At 56.4% G+C, this 21,038-nt stretch overlaps 1 protein-coding gene across 2 annotated transcripts in view; it reads right to left on the bottom strand.

The window, feature by feature from the left end:
* PAPLN (papilin, proteoglycan like sulfated glycoprotein) overlaps nucleotides 1-21,038 on the bottom strand; it is a 39,155-nt gene that overhangs the window by 8,624 nt on the left and 9,493 nt on the right. Inside the window, exons 4-22 of one of the 2 annotated variants that reach the window (XM_089906185.1) lie at nucleotides 19,860-19,975; nucleotides 18,903-18,963; nucleotides 18,494-18,596; nucleotides 16,867-16,997; nucleotides 15,173-15,296; nucleotides 14,610-14,690; nucleotides 14,361-14,533; nucleotides 14,134-14,257; nucleotides 13,522-13,648; nucleotides 12,338-12,545; nucleotides 11,633-11,815; nucleotides 11,277-11,418; nucleotides 5,648-5,728; nucleotides 5,225-5,480; nucleotides 3,663-4,240; nucleotides 2,178-2,655; nucleotides 1,288-1,425; nucleotides 1,028-1,152; nucleotides 591-744 (exon numbers count right to left, since the gene is read on the bottom strand). In XM_089906185.1, coding sequence (XP_089762311.1) covers nucleotides 591-744; nucleotides 1,028-1,152; nucleotides 1,288-1,425; nucleotides 2,178-2,655; nucleotides 3,663-4,240; nucleotides 5,225-5,480; nucleotides 5,648-5,728; nucleotides 11,277-11,418; nucleotides 11,633-11,815; nucleotides 12,338-12,545; nucleotides 13,522-13,648; nucleotides 14,134-14,257; nucleotides 14,361-14,533; nucleotides 14,610-14,690; nucleotides 15,173-15,296; nucleotides 16,867-16,997; nucleotides 18,494-18,596; nucleotides 18,903-18,963; nucleotides 19,860-19,975 — 3,383 coding nt within the window. The remainder of the gene's footprint in view (nucleotides 1-590; nucleotides 745-1,027; nucleotides 1,153-1,287; nucleotides 1,426-2,177; nucleotides 2,656-3,662; nucleotides 4,241-5,224; nucleotides 5,481-5,647; nucleotides 5,729-11,276; nucleotides 11,419-11,632; nucleotides 11,816-12,337; nucleotides 12,546-13,521; nucleotides 13,649-14,133; nucleotides 14,258-14,360; nucleotides 14,534-14,609; nucleotides 14,691-15,172; nucleotides 15,297-16,866; nucleotides 16,998-18,493; nucleotides 18,597-18,902; nucleotides 18,964-19,859; nucleotides 19,976-21,038) is intronic. The other variant, XR_016391815.1, reaches the window with a different exon arrangement.

Raw genomic sequence — 21,038 nt, 5'->3', positions numbered from 1 at the left:
CTGCCTCTCCCCCACTCCCACCCACGTCAGGGGACGGGACCTCCGCACAGCCTCGTGGGCCCCTTCCCCCTCTCCAGCCAGATTCCGCTTCCCAACATCACCCCTTTGTTCCGGTTGGGACATCTTGGACCAGGTCTAAAAGACACCTGTGGCTTATATCACCTCCCCACCCAGAACCTCCAACTGTCCCCCACCCGACCGACCTGCGCGTCTGCCTCCAGGTCCTTGACTTGGGCACCCCCAGCTCTCTGCGTCCCCTCCGTAAACCGCCCTTCTTCAAGGCCTTCTCAGGCCCTCTAGCTGCCGGTGTCCTCCCCTCCCTCGGCTCCTGAGGCCTGGGCCAGGCCCCGGCTCCGTTCCCCACGACTCAGGGTAGTGGGCGGGGTCCCCTTCCTCCTCCAGAAGCTGAGCTCCGGGAGCCATGCTTCCCCAGCCCTCCCCTCACAGAGCCCTGAGCAGGCGCCAGCAAGCCTGCTCACAGCACACGCTGGCCTGGGACCACTCACCCTCCCCCTGCTCTCCCCGAGACCTCCCCTAACCCCGGCCTCAGTGGGGCAGACCAAGAGCAGGACAGCACTGCACACTGTTACCTGCTCGTGGGCCATGGGTGCGAGGAGGAGACAGCCCCCCGGCCCCCAGAACCGCCCCCTAGGCTGGGGTCCCGAGGACTGTGGCCCTGGGCTGGGCCCCTGGCCTGAGGGAAGTGCCTTGGCTCAGCCTCAGGAATCACGGCCACGTCACCCCCTGTCATGAGGCAAGGAGAAGCAAGGGGTGAGCTGTGGGGAGAAGGGGGTGGAAGGAAGGATGGGCCATGGGGCCCGCCGGGAACCAATGGAGAAATGAGGGCCACGAGGGGCAACACATCCGCCCCAGCCCAGCTGGAGCATGTGGTCCCTGCCACCAGGAGGCCTTGGCCCAAGGAAACACTAGTCCTCCAGTGTCGAGGCCCCCCGGCCCAGGCCCTCCCGGCCAGTACCCCACCCCGGGGCCCGTGAGAACCCACTGCGGGGGGGGTGGGGACAGAGACCTATGATGCGAAGCTGGATCTTCTGAGAGTCACGGTCTGGCCTGGTGCTGCCACAGCTGTAGGTGCCAGTATCCTCTGCCCGCAGGGGGCTGATGACCAGGGAGCCATCGGGCTGCACCTGGTGCCTGAATGAAGAGAGGGCGCTTGAGCTCTGGGCTCCTGAGGCAACAATGAGCCTGGCTCCTATAAGAGGCACCGTCGCCCCACATTCACCCGCCCATCCCAGGAGATCAGAGGGGCTGTGCAGGCTGCACACACACCTGGCAGAGGAGATAGGCCGCCCGTCTTTCTGCCAACTGGCGTGGGGGTCCAGGGAGCTGTCATCTGGGCAGAAGAGCCGCACCAGCTGCCCCAGGGCCACCTGTACGAGGGAGAGCTCTGAGCCTGCCAGGGTGATCCTGGAAAGGTGGGAGGGAGGGTCTGCATGAGTGCCGGGACCAGGGACTTCACCACACAGAAAGCTTGGTGCCCATCCCGTCCTGGGCACCGGTGAGGCCAGAGGGTCCCAGGGGCAGCCAAGCTCCAGAAGCCCGAGGACTCAGGAATCTGCCCTCCCCCACCCCCCCAATATCCCCAGGCATTGCTACCTCAACCTGTTCCTGCAAGAGCACAGAATAGGCACAGAGCCCAGGGAATGGAGAGGCTGGGAGAGAAGCAACACCAGGTTCCCATGGGGAGCTAAACACATGCCTGATCCCTTTGGAATTCAAAGTTTTATTTATTTTGCTTTTAATCTTCCCAAATCTCATTAATATGACAGTCACAAGACTAACAACAAATGAGATCACATCACCATTTTACAGGTCAAGAAACTGAGGCTTCGAGAATTTGGATGACTTGCCAAAGGTCATGACGCTTATAACCTAGGCCTCAACTAGACAGGCCCTGGGCTATACCGGCAAGATCTGCTGGAGTCTATGCACCACCATCCACCGATTGCCTGACCCTAAGCAAGTCTCACATCTCCAGAGCCTGAGCTTCCCCATCTGTAGAATGATGGTAGCAAGGCCCTCCAGTCTGGGCTGTTTGGAAGATTCCAGGTTAGGGATGGAGGGGGGCCCAGCTGACCTCAGGGTTTTAGCTCCAAAAGGCTCAGCCCTTGGGCCTGGGTCCCTAATCCCCCATCCCACCTGGGGAAGGTGGGCCTCACCTGTAGGAGGAGCTGTGGGAAAGTGGCACTGGTGGTCCTGCGTCTCTGTCCAGTCCAGCGGCACTGGGCCCAAGCTCCTGGCCCTGGGGCCCTTCTCCAAAGGCCTGTCTGTGGTCCACGGCCCCCAGCCCAGGCTCTTGATCTTGCCACCAGAGGCCACCGGAAGGCAAGGGCTCTCTCTGGACAACAGGCCCCGTCCCGTGCCGGCTGGCCTCCTGCTGGTCCCCAGGACCGCTGCTGCCACTGTCTCTATGGGTGCTTTGGCCAGAGGCCCTGGGGTCATGTCGGCGGGGCCCATGTTGGGGTCCCCGGCAGCTGCTCACACACTCCTCCTCTGAGGCAAAGTTATTGGCGTTGCCATGGCAGCCACCATACCAGAAACGGTTACACTGGCCCACGGAGGCGATGAAGTACCAGCGGGCGGCCCAGTCCGTGCAGGAGCCATGGGCACTGGGCAGTAGGCACCGCACAGGGTACACTGAGGGGGCAGGGAGGACGCAGGTCACCGAGACCCAGTAACGAAGCTGCAAACGCTGCCCAGGACGTAGGAGTGAGGCCCTTCCCAGGGTATGGAGCACATCTACACTGGGCCCCTGACCAGCCCTGGGGACAGTCTGTTCACTGCCCAGGCCTGCCCTGCGCTGGGAACCCAGCAGCCTCCACAATCATCCCCGTCCACCTCCACCCCCAGAACTAGAGCCGTCCAAAGGTCAGGGCCATGAGCTCCCCGGACAGGCTCCCTCGTGCTCTTCCCCACCTGACCCAGGCCCCAAGGGCGCACACAGAGCAACCCCAGGGCCAAACCTTGCTGTGCTTAGCTCACAATGAGGACCCAGCCCTGAGCCCCCAAAGGCCTGTGAAGATGCCCAGTGAGGGGCCCACCCTTGTTCCCAGGGCCCTTCACCAGCTCTGAACCTTCTCCAGCCCCCAGCCTGCCCATAATAATCACCCTCCTCCCAGGCACAGCCTGCTCCCTCTCCGCATTCAGATGTGACCACGCTGGCCCCTGCTTAAAGCCCATCCAGGTGCCCAGCCCCCTGCAGACTCAGCCCACCAGCCCACCTGGCTTCCAACGTCCCTGTGATGGTCCCTGGCGCTCCACCCATGCGCCCGCCTCACAGCTCTCCTTCCAGGACTCATCCCAGGCAGGGTGGGGACACCCCGTCCATCCCAGCGCTGACCTCCCTGTCTCTGGAGGGGGCTGAGCCCCGGGGGCAGTACAGCCTTCCTTCTCTGTGGAATCCCCACCAACAACTCTCCCCAACGCCCTCAAGCAACCAGGCGGCGACAAGTGCAAACTGTTGGACACGGTAATAATCTTGCACTGTTCTCTGGCCCGGCACCTAGTAGGTGATCAGTAAGTATTTGTGGAAGAAAAGAGCAATAACCAAGGCAGTAGGAAGGTTCTTGGCTCTGGGTGGGGTGGCGAGCACAGTGGGACCAGAGCCTACCCACCAGGAAGGACAAGAAGGGGCATCCACTCACTGTAGCTGGGCTGGCCCACACAGCCTTCCCCAAGAGGGCCCACCGCAGAGGCCATGTTGTCATAGCAACAGCCGAACTGGGAGCCCCGGCACTCACTGGGCTCATTCTGCTGGGCCTGGGGAGGAAGCCCAAGGTTGGGAAGTTGGAAGTAAGTCTGGCTCTTGGCGGGAACTCCAGGCTGCCAGGCGGAGGATGGCAGGAAGAGGGACAGAACTGTGAACGCACGGAGCATAACCCCAGCCCTGGGGGCAGACCAGAGGCCAGGAGAATGTTGGCTGAACCCCCCAGCTCCAGCCCAGGCCTGTCGCTGAAGCCCTATGCCCTCCAGAGGATGGTCCAGTCCAGCCGGCTTCAGGGACCTCCTTTCTCCAAGGCTAAAGTTGCAGAGCCTGGGTCGCAGTGGCACTGAGCAGGCTCGGGGGCTGGACTCCTGCCCCTCACGTGACCAGACACTTACCGTGGAAGCCACCTCTCTCGACTGTGGCCTGCTCCCGGTGTTGCTGCGTCCATAAGAGCTCGCACAGCCAGCCTGATGGGGCCCCTCGGCCACAGACACCCCGTCAGGACAGCACCCGAACCTAGACAGACATCACACAGCCCTCCCCTCACCACCCAGCCCTGACCCCCACCCCTACCAGGGACCCTGAGCTTCCTGCATCCCAGGATCCAGGCTCTGAGGCTCCCTGAGCCAGGGGCTGACCGGTGAAGATCCGCGTGGGAGACGGGTTTGTGAACCCCAGTCTCTGCCATGTCCACTGACCGCTTAGAGGCTCCCAGTGACGGCAACAGGAAAACAATACGCAGAACTGAACCCTTAATAATTGAGAGATCTTCAACTCACACAGCCCACCACAAAGCCGAGGAGGGGGAAATGCACCCGAACCTGCCCAAACACCAGGTTCCCAGGGAGTTTTTACAAAATGTCAGCAGTTGGGCGATGGGGCAGAAGAGGGTGTCAGAGGAGCCCACCACTTATTTCATTCACCTCCACCAACCAGGAGTTGGGAAGGAAGGTGAAAGAAGGAACGTATCAAAGCACCTTCTATGTGCCAGGCACCATGTGATTCGTTTCAGCCTCACAGGAACCCCAGTCAGTGGCTGTCATTGTTCCCAATTCTCAGCAGAGGAAGCCAAGATCAAAGATGTTAATAACTTGCCCCAAGTCACCCAGCACGCAGCCGGTAAGTGGCTGAGCTGCGAATCACCCCCAGGCTGCTGGGCGCCGAATCTCAGCCCTTAGCACCACAGCCCCTGAGGGAGTGGGGGCCTGGTTTGGATCGGAGAGCTAGAATCATAGCCCACTTGCCTTCCCAGAGCCTCACGCTACATCTCAACAGGCTGACTTCTGCAGAGAAAGCAGGGGGTTTTGCCCACAGCCAGCACGTTAAGGAGCTCAGCGAGAGGAAGCCAAGCCCTCGGTTTTGCGCTACCAGGGCAGCTCAGCCTGGAGCTCTGCTAAGCCACCCCATGCCCTCTCCGAGCAGACACTGCCCGTGCATCAGACACACCCCCTGAACACACACCTTCCCTCTTCGACCTGGGGAGAAGGAAGAGGCACCCACCTGCTCTGCTGACATGAGGCCCCCGGGCAGCCTTGCCACTGCGGCCCAAGAGACGCAGTGTGGCCATCGGGGCAGCACCCATGGGGGCTGTGTCTGCAGTCACGGGGCCCCAAGCCAGAACGCAGGGGCTGCCGGTGTGAGGAATGCCGCAGAGATGGGGCTGGGCCCGGGGCTGGCAGGTGTGGGCTCTGGTCGCCTCTGGGGTTACCCCGAGCTGAGGGTTGCTCCTGGGGTGCCCACCACTGGTCTCTAAAATCTAGAGAGAAGAGGAAGCAAAGGTCATGTGATGTCTCCACCTGGCTCCTCACCCTCCATCTGTGTCCGCATCAGACCCACCTCTCCCCATCCCCCCAAACCACCTGCCGCCACCCTCAACCTCCACCTCAAGGGCCCAGGGCTGGGGGCTTCCACTGAGCTTCTCACCTGAGGCGGGGGCCTCCCGTGGGCCCAGAGACATCCACGGGTCCCTGGGGCTGGTGTGCATGTCCTGCATGCTGGGGACTTCTGCAGGGAGCCGGGGCAGTCAGAGTGCAGAGGGAAGGCCACCCCCACCAACATCTGCTCCCACCCCACTACTCAGGCAGGACCTGGGGAACCCAGGACAGTAGAAGGAAAAAGGAGCAGACTTGTGTTTTTATAAACACCCTTCCCAGGTTTCAAGAGAGTCTTTGATTGCATAGAAAATGCTCATGTTATGTGTTCAGCAAAAGGAAAAGCCACATGTAAAATTAGCGTTTATGTTTGATCCCAATGACATAAAACAAAAAATGATACAGAAACATTTTTAATTGGACTGATGAAAAGATAAACAATCCAGTTTTAAAATGGGCAAGGAACTTGAACATATGCTCCTCCAAAGAAGACACACAGGTGGCCAACAAGCACATGAAAAGATGCTCTACATCATCAGTCATGAAGGAAACGCAAATCAGAGCCATAAGGAGACACCACTTCGTATGCACTAGGATGACTCTAATCAAAAAAGACTGAAATAACAAGTGTCGGCGAGGATGCGGACAAACTGGAAACCCATGCACTGCTGGTGGGAATGTAAAATGGTGCAGCACTGTGGAAACAGCCTGGCAGTTCCTCACAAAGTTAAACGGAGTTACCATACAGCCCAGCAATTCCACTTCTAAATATATACCCAAGGGAATTGAATATACGCACCCACACAGAAACTCCTACATGAATATGTTCACAGCAGCATTCTTCATTATGGCCAAAGGGTGAAAACAACCCAAATATCCATCAACAGACACATGGATAAACAAATTGGGTGCATCCATATAACTGAATGTGATTTAGCCGTAACAAGGAATGAAGTGCTGATGTATGCCACAACTTGGATGAACCTCAAAAACATTCCGCTAAGTGAAAGAAGCCAGATGCAAAAGGTCTGCTCTTCCTTTTATCTGATATTATCCAGAATTGGCAAATCCATAGAGACAGAGAGCAGGTCAGGTGACCAGGGAAGGGGACTAGGGTTAATGGGGAGTGATTACTTGATGGGTACAGAGTGTTTATATGGGGTGATGAAAAGTTTTGAACCTAGAGAGTTGGTCGTTGTACAACATTGTGAACACAACAAATAAGAGCACACTGTCTACTTGGACTTCCCTGGTGGCGCAGTGGTTAAGAATCCGCCTGCCGATGCAGGGGACACGGGTTCGAGCCCTGGTCAGGGAAGATCCCACATGCCGCGGAGCAACTAAGCCCGTGCACCACAACTACTGAGCCTGCGTGCCTAGGGCCCGTGCTCCGCAACAAGAGAAGCCACCGCGGTGAGAAGCCCACGCACCGCAACGAAGAGTAGCCCCCGCTCGCCTCAACTAGAGAAAGCCCGCGTGCAGCAACGAAGACCCAGTGCAGCCAAAAATAAATAAATAAATAAAAACAGCACACTGTATACTTTAAAGCGGTTAACTGTGTTGATTTTCACGTCAATTTAAAAAATCCATATTAAAAACAATTGGATTAATGGATGAAGGGATAGAGAGTAGATGATGAAAAAGTAATTACAACAAAATATTAATTGTGAACTTGATGGTGGGCACGTGGCTGCGCACCACACAGCTCTTCAACTTTCCTGTGTGATCCAAATTTCTCATCGTCTCTTGTCCAGCTTAGTAAACTTACTAAAAACCACAAACTGTACCATTAGCATGGGTGAATTTTACGCTGTATGATGTTTAACCACCTCAATATTAAGTTCTTAAAAAGATTTTCATCACAAAATATTAGAGAAAAAATGCAAAAGGCTGAGTAGATAAAATTAGGATAATAGGAATTTTTTTAAATGATACCCAAAAGAATACTAGCAGGACACCCCCAAAATGCTCACAGTGACTGTGAAACAGACTCACAGAGAACAGATTTGTGGCTGCCAAGGGGGAGGGGTGTGGGGGAGGGATAGATGGGGAGTTTGGGATTAGCAGGTGCAAACTATTTCATAGAGGATGGATAAACGACAAGGTCCTACTGTATAGCACAGGGAACTATATACAATATCCTGAGATAAACCATAATGGAAAACAACATATATACTTATACACATACATATATATATAAAACTGGGGACTTCCCTGCTGGTCTAGTGGTAAAGAACCCGCCTTACAATGCAGGGGATGCGGTTTTGATCCCTGGTCAGGGAACTGGGATCCCACATGCGTGCCACAACTACTGAGCTCGTGCGCCTCAACTAGAGCCTGCGTGCCACAAGCCACAGAGCCCACGCACTCTGGAACCCACGCCACAACTAGAGAAGCCCAGGCGCCGCAACAAAAGATCCCGCATGACTCAATGAAGATCCCGCATGCCGCAACTAAGAACCAACACAGCCAAAAATAAATTTAAAAAATAATGATAAATAAATCTTTCAAAAAATAAAACTGAATCACTTTGCTGTACAGCAGAAACTAACACAACATCGTAAATCAACTATACTTGAATAAAATAAATAAAAAAAACAAAACCACCAAAATGCTCACAGTGAAAGTTTCTGAGTGCTTTGTGTGTGTGTGTGTTTTGTGAGGCAGAGGTGCGGGGGGTCCCCTCCTTCTATTTGTTAGTTTTTCAAATTTTCCACAATAAACATATTATTACCTAAATAAAATAAGTGAAAATCCCATTCTCGCATGGACATCTTGCCAGTCTCCAGGGAATATTTAAAAAATAATGATTTAGGGTTGGAAGATTCCAGTAGAAAAGAGGTAAAATCTTTGTTTTCATTTTATTACCTACCCAACCTGGGCCAAAACCTCGGACAAGGCTGACTCCAGTTCTCTCCCCTGTTCTGGTCGCCTACGCACATTCGGCCCTGCGTTCACAGCCCCCAGCCAGCCTTGGAATTCCTGCTATCTCTCCGTTGCCTGAAAGGCACCTTTCTGCCAAGCCCACCCTGCCTCTGGCTTCCCCTCCTGTGACTCTTCTCTGCCACCTTTTCAGGCTTAACTTGGAGTCCGGGGCCCCTCCCCACACCCACACCCGCAGGGGATGAGGCTCTGCTGGGCCAGCGCCAGCCCCTCCACTCCCATCATTCTCTCTAAGAGCCTGGATTTCTGCACCTGCTCCCCACCTGGCTCCTACTTCTCAACTCTCTCCACTTTGGCCTGACACTCAGGCAGGTGCCAAATCTGTCCTAAACATCTTTCATGGCGTCACTCTAGCTCCAAAACTTTCAGTGGCTCCCCTGGGCCTATTAGACAAATTTAATCAGTAGCCAGAGGCCTGAGGCCCTCAGCATCACCCCAGCCCGAAGAGCACCCTCCCTGGACAGACCTGTCATCACCCCCATACCCTGTGCCGAGGGCCGGTCCTGGGCCCCTACCGGTCTCGCAGTTACTGAGCACTTGAAATGTGGCTTGAGGGACTGAGAAACTGAGTTTTAAATTTTACCGAACTAGAATTATTTTTAAATTTAAACACTGACACTTGATTCATTTATTGAAAACCCTTCAGTATGTCTGGAACAACTTGGGGATGTGAATCTGCTTTTTCAACTGTATGTTTCATGACATCTAAATCGAGATCGACTACACCAGTGAAATTTTAGCACTGTGGGTTCAATCCCTGGTCGGGGAACCAGGATCCCACATGCCGCAGGGCAAATGGGCCTGCGCGCCACAACCACTGAGCTTGCGTGCCTCAACTAGAGAGCCTGCGTGCTGCAAACTACAGAGCCCACATGCCCTGGAGCCCATGCGCCACAACTAGAGAAGAGAAAACCTGCGCACCACAACTAGAGAGAAGCCTGCGCGCCGCAAGATCCCACGTGCCTCAATGAAGATCCCGCATACCACAACTAAGACCTGATGCAGCCAAAAATAAATTATATATAAAATAAATAAATAACTCTTAAAAAGAATACATAAAATGTGGTTCTTAGAAAATTTTAAATGACATGTGGGGCTTGCCTTCTATTTCTATTGGTGAGCACTGCTCAAGAGTCTAGAAAAGACGGGGAAGCAGAGCTGTCCGGTGTGTCCACTGAGAAGCCCACCCCTCAGGGGGCCGCCTCTTTGCACCCTCGGCCCCTCCTCCCGGGCACTTGCCAGTAAGCACTACAGCACTAGTTACAGTACCCAAAACAGCAGGAACCACCTAAACCCTAAATTCATACCCACCATGGACTTCTGTGGAGCCCCTAGAAATCACAAGATGAAAATGTTCACAGACCAAATGTCATTAGGGGCAAAAAGGAGATACAAAATCACCCATACGTTACAAGGAAGTTCACTAAAGATTTATCCCAACAATGGATGGGGTCAAGGGTAATTTAAGTTTCTCACCATATACTAATTTTCTAAATTCTCCAAATTTTCCACAATGAACATAATTATTTTTATAATTATGAAAACAGCAATGAAGGTTATTTCTTTTACAACTCAGCCTGGCCTGAAGTTCTCTTTCTGTTTCCCTCCTTTCAACCTATGTGAATGCCTCTCTGGGGTAAGTTCAGGACAGCCTCTTCCAGGAAGGCATCCAGGGTCCTGGGACACCGAGTGGCTCCAGGGAGCTGGACTTGTAAGAGCCCAAGGATCCATCTGCTCGTGCACCCCAAGGGCCAGGCCCAGGCGAAGGAGCCCGGCCCAGGGTCCCCCAGAGCCTCACCACCACTGCCACCCACCCTTTGCTTATGGAGTACTGTGTATTCAGGCACTGTGCCAAGCGATCATCACGAGCCTGGAAAGTCAGTCTTATTAACCCCACTGTACGGATGCGCAAACCGAGGATCAGAGAGGAGGGGCAGTTGCCCATGGCCACATGGCTGGTCAGCAGTGGAGTAGAGATTTGAATCCAGGTTAGCTGTTGACTCCAGGCCACTGGCTCTTAGCCACCTTGCCGCGTGCCTCCACTGGAACCCAACCATTCCCCCATCATTAGCACATCAGGGCCAAACGCCTCTCTGCAGTATCTCAAAGCCGACCACCCACCCCCCGGCTCAGCCCCAACCTACACCTTCCCTCAGTAACACTTCCTCACACCAAGTAAGTTGCTGGCCTCTGTGCCCTTTGTCCTGCAGCTCCTCACGACTGGGACACCTTCCTTCCCAGTGGGGATGGGGGTGAGGGGAGGCGGGAAGGCAGAGGCAATACGCGAGGACAATCCTTCCTGGACGGCCTCCCTCTCTGCACTCAGTCACCCAGTCACTCAACAATTACTGAGTACCTAGCACGCGCTAGCTAAGTTCTGCAGGGGTATAAACAGAAAGAAGGAAGGGGACCTGGCCCTCAAGACGCTTACAGCTAGTAGGCCTACAAGCCATGTACAACCACTTCAGCACCCGGAAACCAACCTAAGAGTGACAGCAGTTACAGTGAGCTATGGGGGTGGGGTAAGGGATGCTACCTCCAAGGGGGGAAACAGGGCTGCCTGCTGAGGCTGTCCAGAGCCGGACTTTGTGGGTGGCAAAGGCTTCACACACGGTGATGTGTGAGAGCGTTCCAGGGGGCTGACAGCACAGGCAAAGGCCCAGCGGCAGGAAGGGCTGGCCAGGTTGATAGCAGGGAAAGAGGTGGGGCCAGGTACCAGCTGCCCCTCCTGTCCTTACCTGGAGGAAGATGGCAGGGCTGCGTGTTACAGGGCTCCACATCCGCAGGCCTGGATGGCTGCAGGCTCCCACAGTGGCCGGGCGGGCCAATGGCGCAGACAACCTGGCGCCTCCGAGTGCCCGAGCTGCAGCTCTTGGAGCACTGGGGCCCCCCGGGGTGGGAGTGGGGAGAGAGAACAAGCCCGCAAAGGGAGAGAGACCCTGAGACTGGGTGGGGGGTACCCATAAGGCAGGGGGAAGGGGGAAGGTGCCTGGTACTGCGTGTCAGACCCAAGGACAGGCACATGTGCAGCCTCCGGTCAGAGACCCAAGGGACCGGGATTGGGCAGCAGGTATGGGTGGGGGGAAGTACTCACTAGACCCCAGGCGCCTACGTTCCAGGCCTGGTCACTGAGGGGGGGACAGCTGTCATGCACACAGGGCTCAGTGAGGGGGGGACGGTCCTCCAAGGAGCACGCTGTGGCGTGGAGCAGAGACCCCTCGTCACCCCGGCAGGTGACAGTCCGCCTCCGGACCCCGGCGCCACAGCTGACAGAGCACTGTAAGGACCGGGCTGTCAGCACGAGCTGGTCCTCGCCCAGCTGGAGTCCCACCAGCCTGGCCCAGAGGGCAGACAGCACCCTGCTGCCCCATGCCCAGTTCCCAGGCCCAGAGAGGCCGAGTCATCCTCCTGCGGTTACACAGCCTGAACCATGGCGGCAGATACCACGCTGAGGTGCGTTTTCCACATTCCTTCATTTGCAACTGCAACATAGGTAGGTGCCAGAAGCAGTGACCAGCAGCCCCAGTTTCTCCCTGGCCCCCAAACAATGTGCCCGGCTTCTTCTTTCCCACCCGGCCTGGGACCCTAGAGAAGGAGGAAGAACACGGGAGCAGGAATCCAGGCCCTCGCTCTAGTCCCAGCCTTGGCCACTGCTTCCAAGACCACGTGGCAGGTCACTTTACTCCCAGGATCTGTCTGCCCGAGGCGGAGGACGAGCCTCCCAGCCCTGCCCTGCTGCTGCCCAGGCCCAAGACCCAGCTCCTGACTTCCGCCCCTCCTAGCAAGGCCCGGGCCTCACCTCGCCCCAGGGCTCCGCGCTCCAGGCTGTGCAGCGCTGCAGGTTGCAGGCCTGCGTGGTAGGGGGCTTCTCAGGCAGGGCCGCACACTCGGTGCCCTCAGCAGCCTCCTGGACGCCGGGGCCGTCAGACGAGACACAGTAGACGGTGCGGGACTGGGAGCCGCCCTCACAGGAGGCCGAGCAGGGAGTCCAGGGCCCCGTCTTCCAGCTGGCAGGGAGCAGGAAGGCGGTGAGGCTGGCCCTGCAGCAGGCGCCAAGGTCCAGGCCCAAGGGGGCACAGGAGCGGAGGGGGGAACCCCCACCCGGCCCATTCTCTGAGCATCAGGCAGTGCATGTGAGGGGCAAAGAGCCCTGCACAAAGGCCAAGGTCCGGCCCTGCTCACCCATTCCCACCACTGTGCACTGGTCCCTAAAAACACGGAGCCTGGCCGCCTCCCTCTCAGAGTTCCTGTCCTCACCTGCGTCCCCCTTCCTCCTCCTCGCCAGGTCAGCCATCACCCCCAGCCAGACTCCATCCCCTCTGGGGCTGAACTTAGTGGGGAGATTCTCCCGGAGGGGCTGTGCTCACCCAAGTGGGGAGTGGCCCTTCCTGGCTGTGGGGCCCAAGGACCTAGAAGAAAGGGCCAGCCCACATGCAAAGCCACACCCACCACCATCCCAAGAGACCAGCTGCCACCAAGGCCACAGGGAGGAAGGACTGCACAGCCCTGCGGGGAGCCTGTGGCCCAGGAGCACCTGTTCCTGCACACACGCTGGGCCCCAGCAAGGGGCCACGCTCTGGGCTGGTGCAGGTAAGAGGTCCCTTGTGCACAAACACAGGCACTGCCAATGCCCTCAGTCCCCTTGGCCCGAGCCCTGGCCCACTTCTTGGCATCTGCCAAGTCCCCTGCCAGCTCAGACAAACGGGGCCTCCGATACCCCCCCAACCCTCCCGCCGCCAGCCTGGACATTCTGGGCACTGTGTGGGCTCAGGATGGCGGACGGAATAGCCTGGGGTCTCATGCTCAGGACCCCCCCACTGCCCCTGCCCGGCTGACGGCTGGCTCCTCCCCCTCTGGCCACAGCTCTGAGGAGCCCCTCAACCTCCTTTTTTGCTCAACGTCTAAAGCGGCTGAGGGACCCCACTCCCTTCCCACGTAAGAGCTTGGATTCCGCAGGGGCCGAGGGGGCCAGCAGGGCCTCACCGCTTGGTGTGTGGGCAGGGCTGAGGGCTGCAGGGGCGGCGGTCAGCCGGCCGCGGCTGGTGCCGGCACAGGTGTCCGGGGTAGACCTCATTGTCGATGGTGCAGAACACTGGGCGGGTCTGCTGACCTGCAGAGGCCCGGCCGTAGCAGGCAACCAGTCAGTCCAGACTCGCCAAATGCATTCTCTGGGCCAGGCACCCTTCCGGACACATCCCAAGCGTCACCTTGATTAAGCCTCAAATGACCCCCTGGGGTAGGCTGCCATCACCATCCTCAATTCACGGATGAGGAAACTGAGGTTCAGAGACTTGTATCTGTGGGCGATGGAGCCCCGCTCTGACACCTGACCACTAGCTCCAGGCCCAGGCTCCAATGACAATGGAATACTGTCTCCTGTGAGATGCCACTGCCTCGGGGAAGCCCTCTGGTTCTCTTAGGTTGGGCGGGGGCCCTTCCTCGAGTCTCCTGGTCTCTGGGTTTCCCCCAGGTGACCCCCCATGACGTGAAGCTGTCTCCTCTACTTGTCCACCTCGCACCCACAGCTGGAGCGCCTGGAAGAGAGAGCCAAGCCCCGCATGCAGCCGCGCCCCCTGACCGGGGCCCTGCCCTCACCTCCACCACACGTGGCGCTGCAGTCGCCCCATGAGCCGTGGCTCCAGCTGAAGCCGGGCCGGGGGGCGCTCAGGGGCAGGTGGTACTCGAAGCGCACGCCAGGGTTGGGCTCCTGGCTGATGAGCTGTGCAGGAGGGTCCCCACTGAGGCCTGATGCCAGGGGGCCGTGCCCGCCCAGCCCACAGCCCTCCTGCTGGCCGCCCCCCTCTCCTGCCAGCCCCGCTCACCTCGATGATCAGGGGCTCTGAGGTGGGGCCGCGGGCGTGGAGCCGCTCGGGCGCCAGGTCCCCCTCAGTTCCCCGCTCATAGTGCAGGATGGTGCTGGCCACAGGTAGGGCCCGGGCGCCCTCGATGGTCCAGTGCCCGTTGAGGTAGTATTCACCACGGACGCTCTTCACCGCTGTGCGGGGCGAGCACCCAGGTCAGCTGCCCTGGCAGGACCCACCCCCCGGCCCCAGACCCAAAACTTTCCTCACCCAGGAAATTCCTGCTGGCAGCCGCCTCCTCAATGCGGATGCTGGTGGCCCCCACGGGAACTATGAGGATCTGGTTGTAGCCTGAGGGGACAGAGATGCTCCGGGACCACTCGGCCACAGGGAGGAGTTGGCCCTGAGGATGCTACGTGCCCAGCAGCACAGGTGGGGTCAGGGAAGGGCAAGGAGGACACAGGCAGGGCGGGGTGCTTGGGAAAGAGTGTTCCTGAGGAGCAGACAGCCTTCCAAAGCCCAGAGGGGCGGGCAGGCTCCAGCACCCATACCGACCGGGAGGGGAGGGGGCAAATGGGGACAGTGGGGGAAGGGATGAGGAGGCATCCGGCCACTGGATAAGGGGGCAGAGATCCTAGTGTGAGCCCACAGGCTCCTGGACAAGGGTTTGGCCTCCACCCTGAGGCAGGACCTCAGGGCTTTCATGACCTGAGTGCCAGATCAGACCCACTAAGTGCCATGAGAGCAACTCAGCCAGTGAGGGAGACAGGCCAGGAAGGAGCAGGTAACAGACCCTTGTCTCAACTGTCTGTGGACCCCGGGAGGAGCCCCACCTCTGCTGAGGTCATTGGCATCAAAGACGCCTGTGACGGGGTAGCAGGTCGTGCCATCACCGCCACACTGCAGACACTCGTCCTCCTGCTTCGACGAGTCCAGGTTGTAGTCACAGCCGACAACCTGCCAGGCAGAGATGAGGGGAGATGGGAGAGACCAGAGTGAGTCATGGTCACACCAGGACTTGAACCCTGGCCGCGTAGCCAGGTCCAGGAGGTGCAGTAACCATTCACTAGCCATGGGGGCCGAGTAAACCTTGAATCTGGCCTGTGGCTGACAATCCACCTCTTCTGCCTACTCGGCACCCGTGTCCCCTTCTCTGGCAATAGCACCTCATTTTCCTTCCTTTGTGGGAGCCACCTCTCTCCCACAGAGTTTGCATACAGTTCCCCAACAGTGGCTTCGGGCCAATCAGCGGGTTGTATGCCTTGCTCAAAGCTCACAGGGGGAGCCCCAGGCCAGGACAAGCCAAAGGCAACCCCAGGTTGCTGGAACTCCTGGGAATAGGGCGCCCTGTCCCAGGGAGTTGCCAGGCTGGGACAACTGAAGCCTGGGCTGCTGGGCCATCTTCACACCTCATCAGAAGAACCTGTCTGCCCCTAAGCTGACCAAAGAGACAAGGAGAGAGATGTTTCCAGCAACATCATTCAGGCACCTGCAGCCAGCCCCTCCCTCAGTGGCATTTTTTTCCTTAAGTCAGTTTTAGTTGGGTTTCTATTACTTGCCCGTGAGCTACAACTACTGAGGCCACATGCCACAACTACTGAAGCCCGTGCGCCTAGATCCCATGCTCCACAACAAGAGAAGCCACCGCAATGAGAAGCCTGTGCACCTCAACGAAGAGCAGCCACCGCTCGCCACAACTAGAGAAAGCCCACGCCCAGCAACAAAGACCCAACACAGCCAGAAACAAATAAATAAAATACATAAATTTTTAAAAAAAGAAGAAATACACTGGCGAATGTATTAGAATATTTATGTCTGGAAGATTTGAGGATACAGGAGAGAAGGCTACAGGGACATTGTCTTCAAGTATCTGAAAATAGGAGGAAATCCAGGGGTGGGAGAGGGGAATGGAAAGAATTAAGAATAATGGGGATTCCCTGGTGGCGCAGTGGTTGAGAAAATGCCTGCTAATGCAGGGCACACGGGTTCGAGCCCTGGTCTGGGAAGATCCCACATGCCGCGGAGCAACTAGGCCCATGAGCCACAACTGCTGAGCCTGCGCGTCTGGAGCCTGTGCTCCTCAACAAGAGAGGCCGCGATAGTGAGAGGCCCGCGCACCGCGATGAAGAGTGGCCCCCGCTTGCCACAACTAGAGAAAGCCCTCGCACAGAAATGAAGATCCAACACAGCCATAAATAAATTAATTAATTTAAAAAGAATAATGGAAGAGAGGTTCATTTAGTATAATTGTGAGCAGCTGTGAAGAGCAGCGTGGAAACAAAATTACTGGGAAGAGGTGGTAGCCTCAGCGTTCACAGTGCCACCCAGAGGGTTCCTCTTACTGTGGGGCTAGAGTTTTCAAAGGGCAAAGGTAAGAGGGTCACAGGGCGTCTGCGATGCAAGGCACCTTAGAAGCTAGTCTTGAGAAGACGTCAAAGTCATGAGAGCCCCTGGCCTGCTGGTGCGGGGCTGGGCGACGTCTGCAACAGGCCCCAAGCCATCTGGTGGGGGTGGGGGCATAACTCACCCGGCAGCTGCCATCCACGCAGATGTCCCGTTTGCCAGGCTCGCAGGGTGTCCCGTCTATGACGGCCTCCCTGTGCTTGTAGTAGAAGCTCTCCCCCTTGGGAATGCAGTTCAGTTCACATTTGTTTGGGGCTGCAGCGAGCAAGAGGGGAAAGCTGAGAGGCTGAGCGAGGTTCAAGGCCTGTCCTAGTAACAGTGAAGTGTAGGCAGGAGCCAGAAGCACGCGCGCCCACGACTGGGAGGGGCCCACAGCGCCATACATACTCCCAGTGGCTCAGAATCCCACCTCCAACCCAGGGAGAAGGGATGCTCTCCCCGAAACCGCTGCATCTCTGGGAATCCCTGGGAATCAAGTCGAAGAAAAATCCCAGAATAAGGAAAAAACTAGACATTTGAAGAGGTCTATCCCAGCCTTATTATTTATAATAGTCCAAGTTTTAACAATCAGCTACTCTATTATCTATCACTAGAATATTATGCATGTTGACTGTGCTATTAAAAACTATGATTATGAAGACCAGACAGTAATGTGGGAAGATGCTTATAACAGAGTGCAAAGTGATACTATGTAATAACTACAAATATGTAAACAGAGAGAGAATAATGTGAAAAGGGCTAGCATGAAATGCTAGCCAGGATCCTATGAAAGAGATAGGGTTAAGGTTTTTTTCTTTGTTTCAATTTTTATATTTATCTAAATATTATATACACATTGTTTAAACAGCCCAGAAGTGCTAACAGGATTGTAATCACCTCCACCCAAAGAAGGCATCCCTCAACAACCCTTTTTAAACTTTCCTCTGTGTTCTAATTTTTCTATAACATGTATTTAAATTATTTTCAACATACCCTCACCTTAGGATCCAGGAGGAGCAATGAATGCAAACCACCCCACTGGGGCCACCCCCCATCTGGCCAAGACCCCTTCCCCACCCCAGAGCACACACAGCTCTGTTTACTGATTTGGAATCCCGAGTGCCACAGAGTTTCCAGGAGTCATCCACAGTGAGCAGTGAAAACTACTACTCAGAAGGATTATCCTAAGGTATGTTCTGACTCATCTAAAATGTTTTAAGTACACATGTTACTGTTTTTTGTTTGTTTGTTTTCTTGAACTGTATTGCTCTAAAAATTAATGACCTACATCTTCCTCAAATTTACCCAGAGCCAGGTTCCGGCCCCAGAGACTCTGAGTAAACGAGCTCTTGTCACATCAAACCCCCTGCAGCCCAGCCTGCAGTTTGCCCAAACTCAGGCACAGACTCCACTCGCCACCTCGCACCCCACCCCCTGCCCGGCCCCCCACCATGCCTCCTGCCACGTGAGGAATGCTTCCGGAGCAGGCCAAACAAAAGAAGTCTCAAAACGTCAGAGGCTTGGCCAAGGCTTTGTTTGAAAACGTATGTACGGAGGGGAAAAGGATGGAAAAACCTCAAAAGGACCACCACTGTTGTGCCCTGCTGGGGGTACTGGAGGTTTTTCTTTAAATGCATTTGACAACGTGTCTATAATATGGTAATGAGAACTGCGAAATGCAGTCAGTGTAGCAAAGAGATCCCCCAAAGATGGGGCCCAGCATAGGGCAACGCAAGGGCGGGGGCAGCAGTCGGAGGGACTCGCGCACTTACCGCCGTAGTACGGCAGCCACTTGTACCGCCGCCCCTGGAACTCCTGGCCGTCGAACTCAGCGCACTGCTCCGCCCTGAAGTCGCGGGCCCCGTCGGGACAGCTCTGCGGGGCGAAGGGGACAAGGGAAGGGGCTCGTGGGTCCACCACTGGGGTCTGCCGCCCGGTTAGCCCCGGGGAGGTGGGGTCCTGTCCCCCCAACCCCCGCTGTAGCTTCGGGGAAGTGGAGTCGGGTCCCCAGGGCTCCCGTGCGCCCGCTCTAGGGGCCTTGGGCTGCCCGGGCGAAGCTATCATTTCAGGTGGGTGAGGAAGGGGTTGCTGTGCACCGACAGGAGGGCCCCCGAGGGCTAGGATGTCAGCCGAGCAGGGCGTCCGGGAAGCTGTCCCCCACCCCCGGGGGCTTTACCTTACCTCGGGGCGGCAAGAGCGGTGGCTCCGGGAGGGGCCCACGCAGCCGGAGCCCCCATCTCTCCTGCAGGGCGAGAGCGCTGGGAAGACCCGAACCCCCATGACCCAACACCCCGCCCCCTCCTGGGGCTCCCCCGCCAGGACCCCAGCTTCGGTGGCGCCACCTGGTGGGCACCACTGGGCCCGAGGGGTGGCAAGGAGAGGAGGGGTGCGGCCTCACACATAAATCCCTTTAGGTAGGTTTAATCAGCCCTCTGTTTATACCTGGGAGAAGCCAGACCCAGAGTTTGTCTAACTTGGGGCCACTCTGCCTCTTAAAGCAAATTCCCAGAGAAGCCTCAAATTCTGCCCTTGGAGACACAATAAGATGTAATACTTACCCACTTGGTAAGGTTATTCTGCCACTTAAGGAGTAAATGAGGATAAGGCACTTATAGTAATGTCTTATCTCTCTCCCTCTTCACGCAAAGTTTTCAGGAACAGGTAAACCCACTGACAGGCAGGGTGTCATCACCCCTTCTTTTGCGCCCTATAGTACCTATCAGAGTGCAGAGCACAGAGCAGGTGCTTACTAAGTCACTTAGAGTGAAAAACATCTATACTTGACAAAGAGGCTGACAGTAGAGAAACCACACAGGTTAAACTGTTGAAGATTATTCATTAATTCAACAAGAATTCACTGCACCTGCCAGGCACTGCATGAGGATCTAGAGACTCGGGGTGGATGAAGCAGGAATGGCTCCAGCCCCCTGAAATAAGGTTGTTGTTGCAGTCAGAGTGTAAGGACGTGGAAATGACTCAATTTCAAATTCTCCACTAACGCTGCTCCCAGCACAAATCCATTACGTCGTAGGTCCTGCCCCTGTGGCCTGGCACTGGCCCGGGACACCTAGCCCAAGACCCAGCTGCTCCCTCACGCCTGCCCTCTTTTTACAAGCTGGCCCATTCCCGCCTTCCTACCTCTGGGAGTAGCAGAGGCGCTCCCGGAAGCTGACGCCACCTCCACAGGTCCGGCTGCAAGGGCTCCAGCTGCCCCAGGAGCTCCAGGTGTCACTCTGCCGCCTCACCCTGGGAGCCTGCGGGAGGAGACACTCAGGAGGGACTCAGCATTCGGAGCCCCACAGGGTGCTCAGGGCTCCCCCGGGGCCCCCTGTCTCAAAACACCCCCTCCCCTGCAAAGAACCTGAGATCTTGTCTCCTAGAGCCAAGCCTTCAGGACGGCAGCACCGCCAGGCACCCGGACATGCTCATTTGTGGAACTGGCCAGCTGTCACCATAAGGAGCTGGGAGCCGGCCTTCTCATCCGTCAACGCCATCTCCACCAGCCGCCCCTACTTGCCAAGTACAGTGGGCAAGCCGCCAAGCTGGGGGCAGAGATCTCTCCCCTGACCGTGATATCCCCTGGCTGGGAAGAGCCTGGTTTGAGAATCAAGATGTCTGCGAACATTCCCTTGAATGGAAGCCCACGGATCAGCAAGGCATGCGCTTCCAGGAGGGAGATACAAAAGGGCAGGAAGAACAGCGTGTCATCAGGCAGACAGGGCTCCACCTGTGCGGGGAATGTTGCCCACGGGCAGCGCCATGTTTTTGTAGCTCTGGCCTATTAGAATAAGAACTTAATCTAATCGTGCGTGCGTGGGTGGTTGGAGTGGGGGCTGTGGTTTCTTCCTGCCGATCTGTGGCAGGGACTCCCAGGACTTTCCTAATATCCATCCTCCCCTTCTCCTATTAAGAGAACCCTTGACTCTTAGCTGGATACCTGGCTGCCACCACCCCAAAATTCATTTCCCAGATTTCCTGCAGCTAACCACAGCTATATCACTAAATTCTTGTCAGTGAGATGTACATAAAAGTGTTGGGTAGCAGCCTCCAGTACAGGCATACCTCAGAGATATTGTACGTTTGGTTCCAGAACACCGGTATAGAACAAATATGGTGAAAAAGCAAATCACACAAATATGGGGATTTCCCAGTGCCTATAAAAGCTGTTTGCATTATACTGTAATCTATTAAGCATTCTGTCTAAGAAAAAACAGAAACAAATGTATGCACCTCAATTTAAAGTACTTGGGGCTTCCCTGGTGGCGCAGTGGTTAAGAATCTGCCTGCCAGTGCAGGGGACACGGGTTCGATTCCTGG

Source organism: Delphinapterus leucas, chromosome 2 (assembly GCF_059928025.1).
Source record: "Delphinapterus leucas isolate spDelLeu-1000000601 "Yukka" chromosome 2, BTC_Dleu_Yukka2, whole genome shotgun sequence".
NCBI classification, from domain to species: domain Eukaryota; kingdom Metazoa; phylum Chordata; class Mammalia; order Artiodactyla; family Monodontidae; genus Delphinapterus; species Delphinapterus leucas.
Note: the sequence above shows the minus strand (reverse complement) of the source record. Positions and strands in the feature narration are given on the sequence as shown.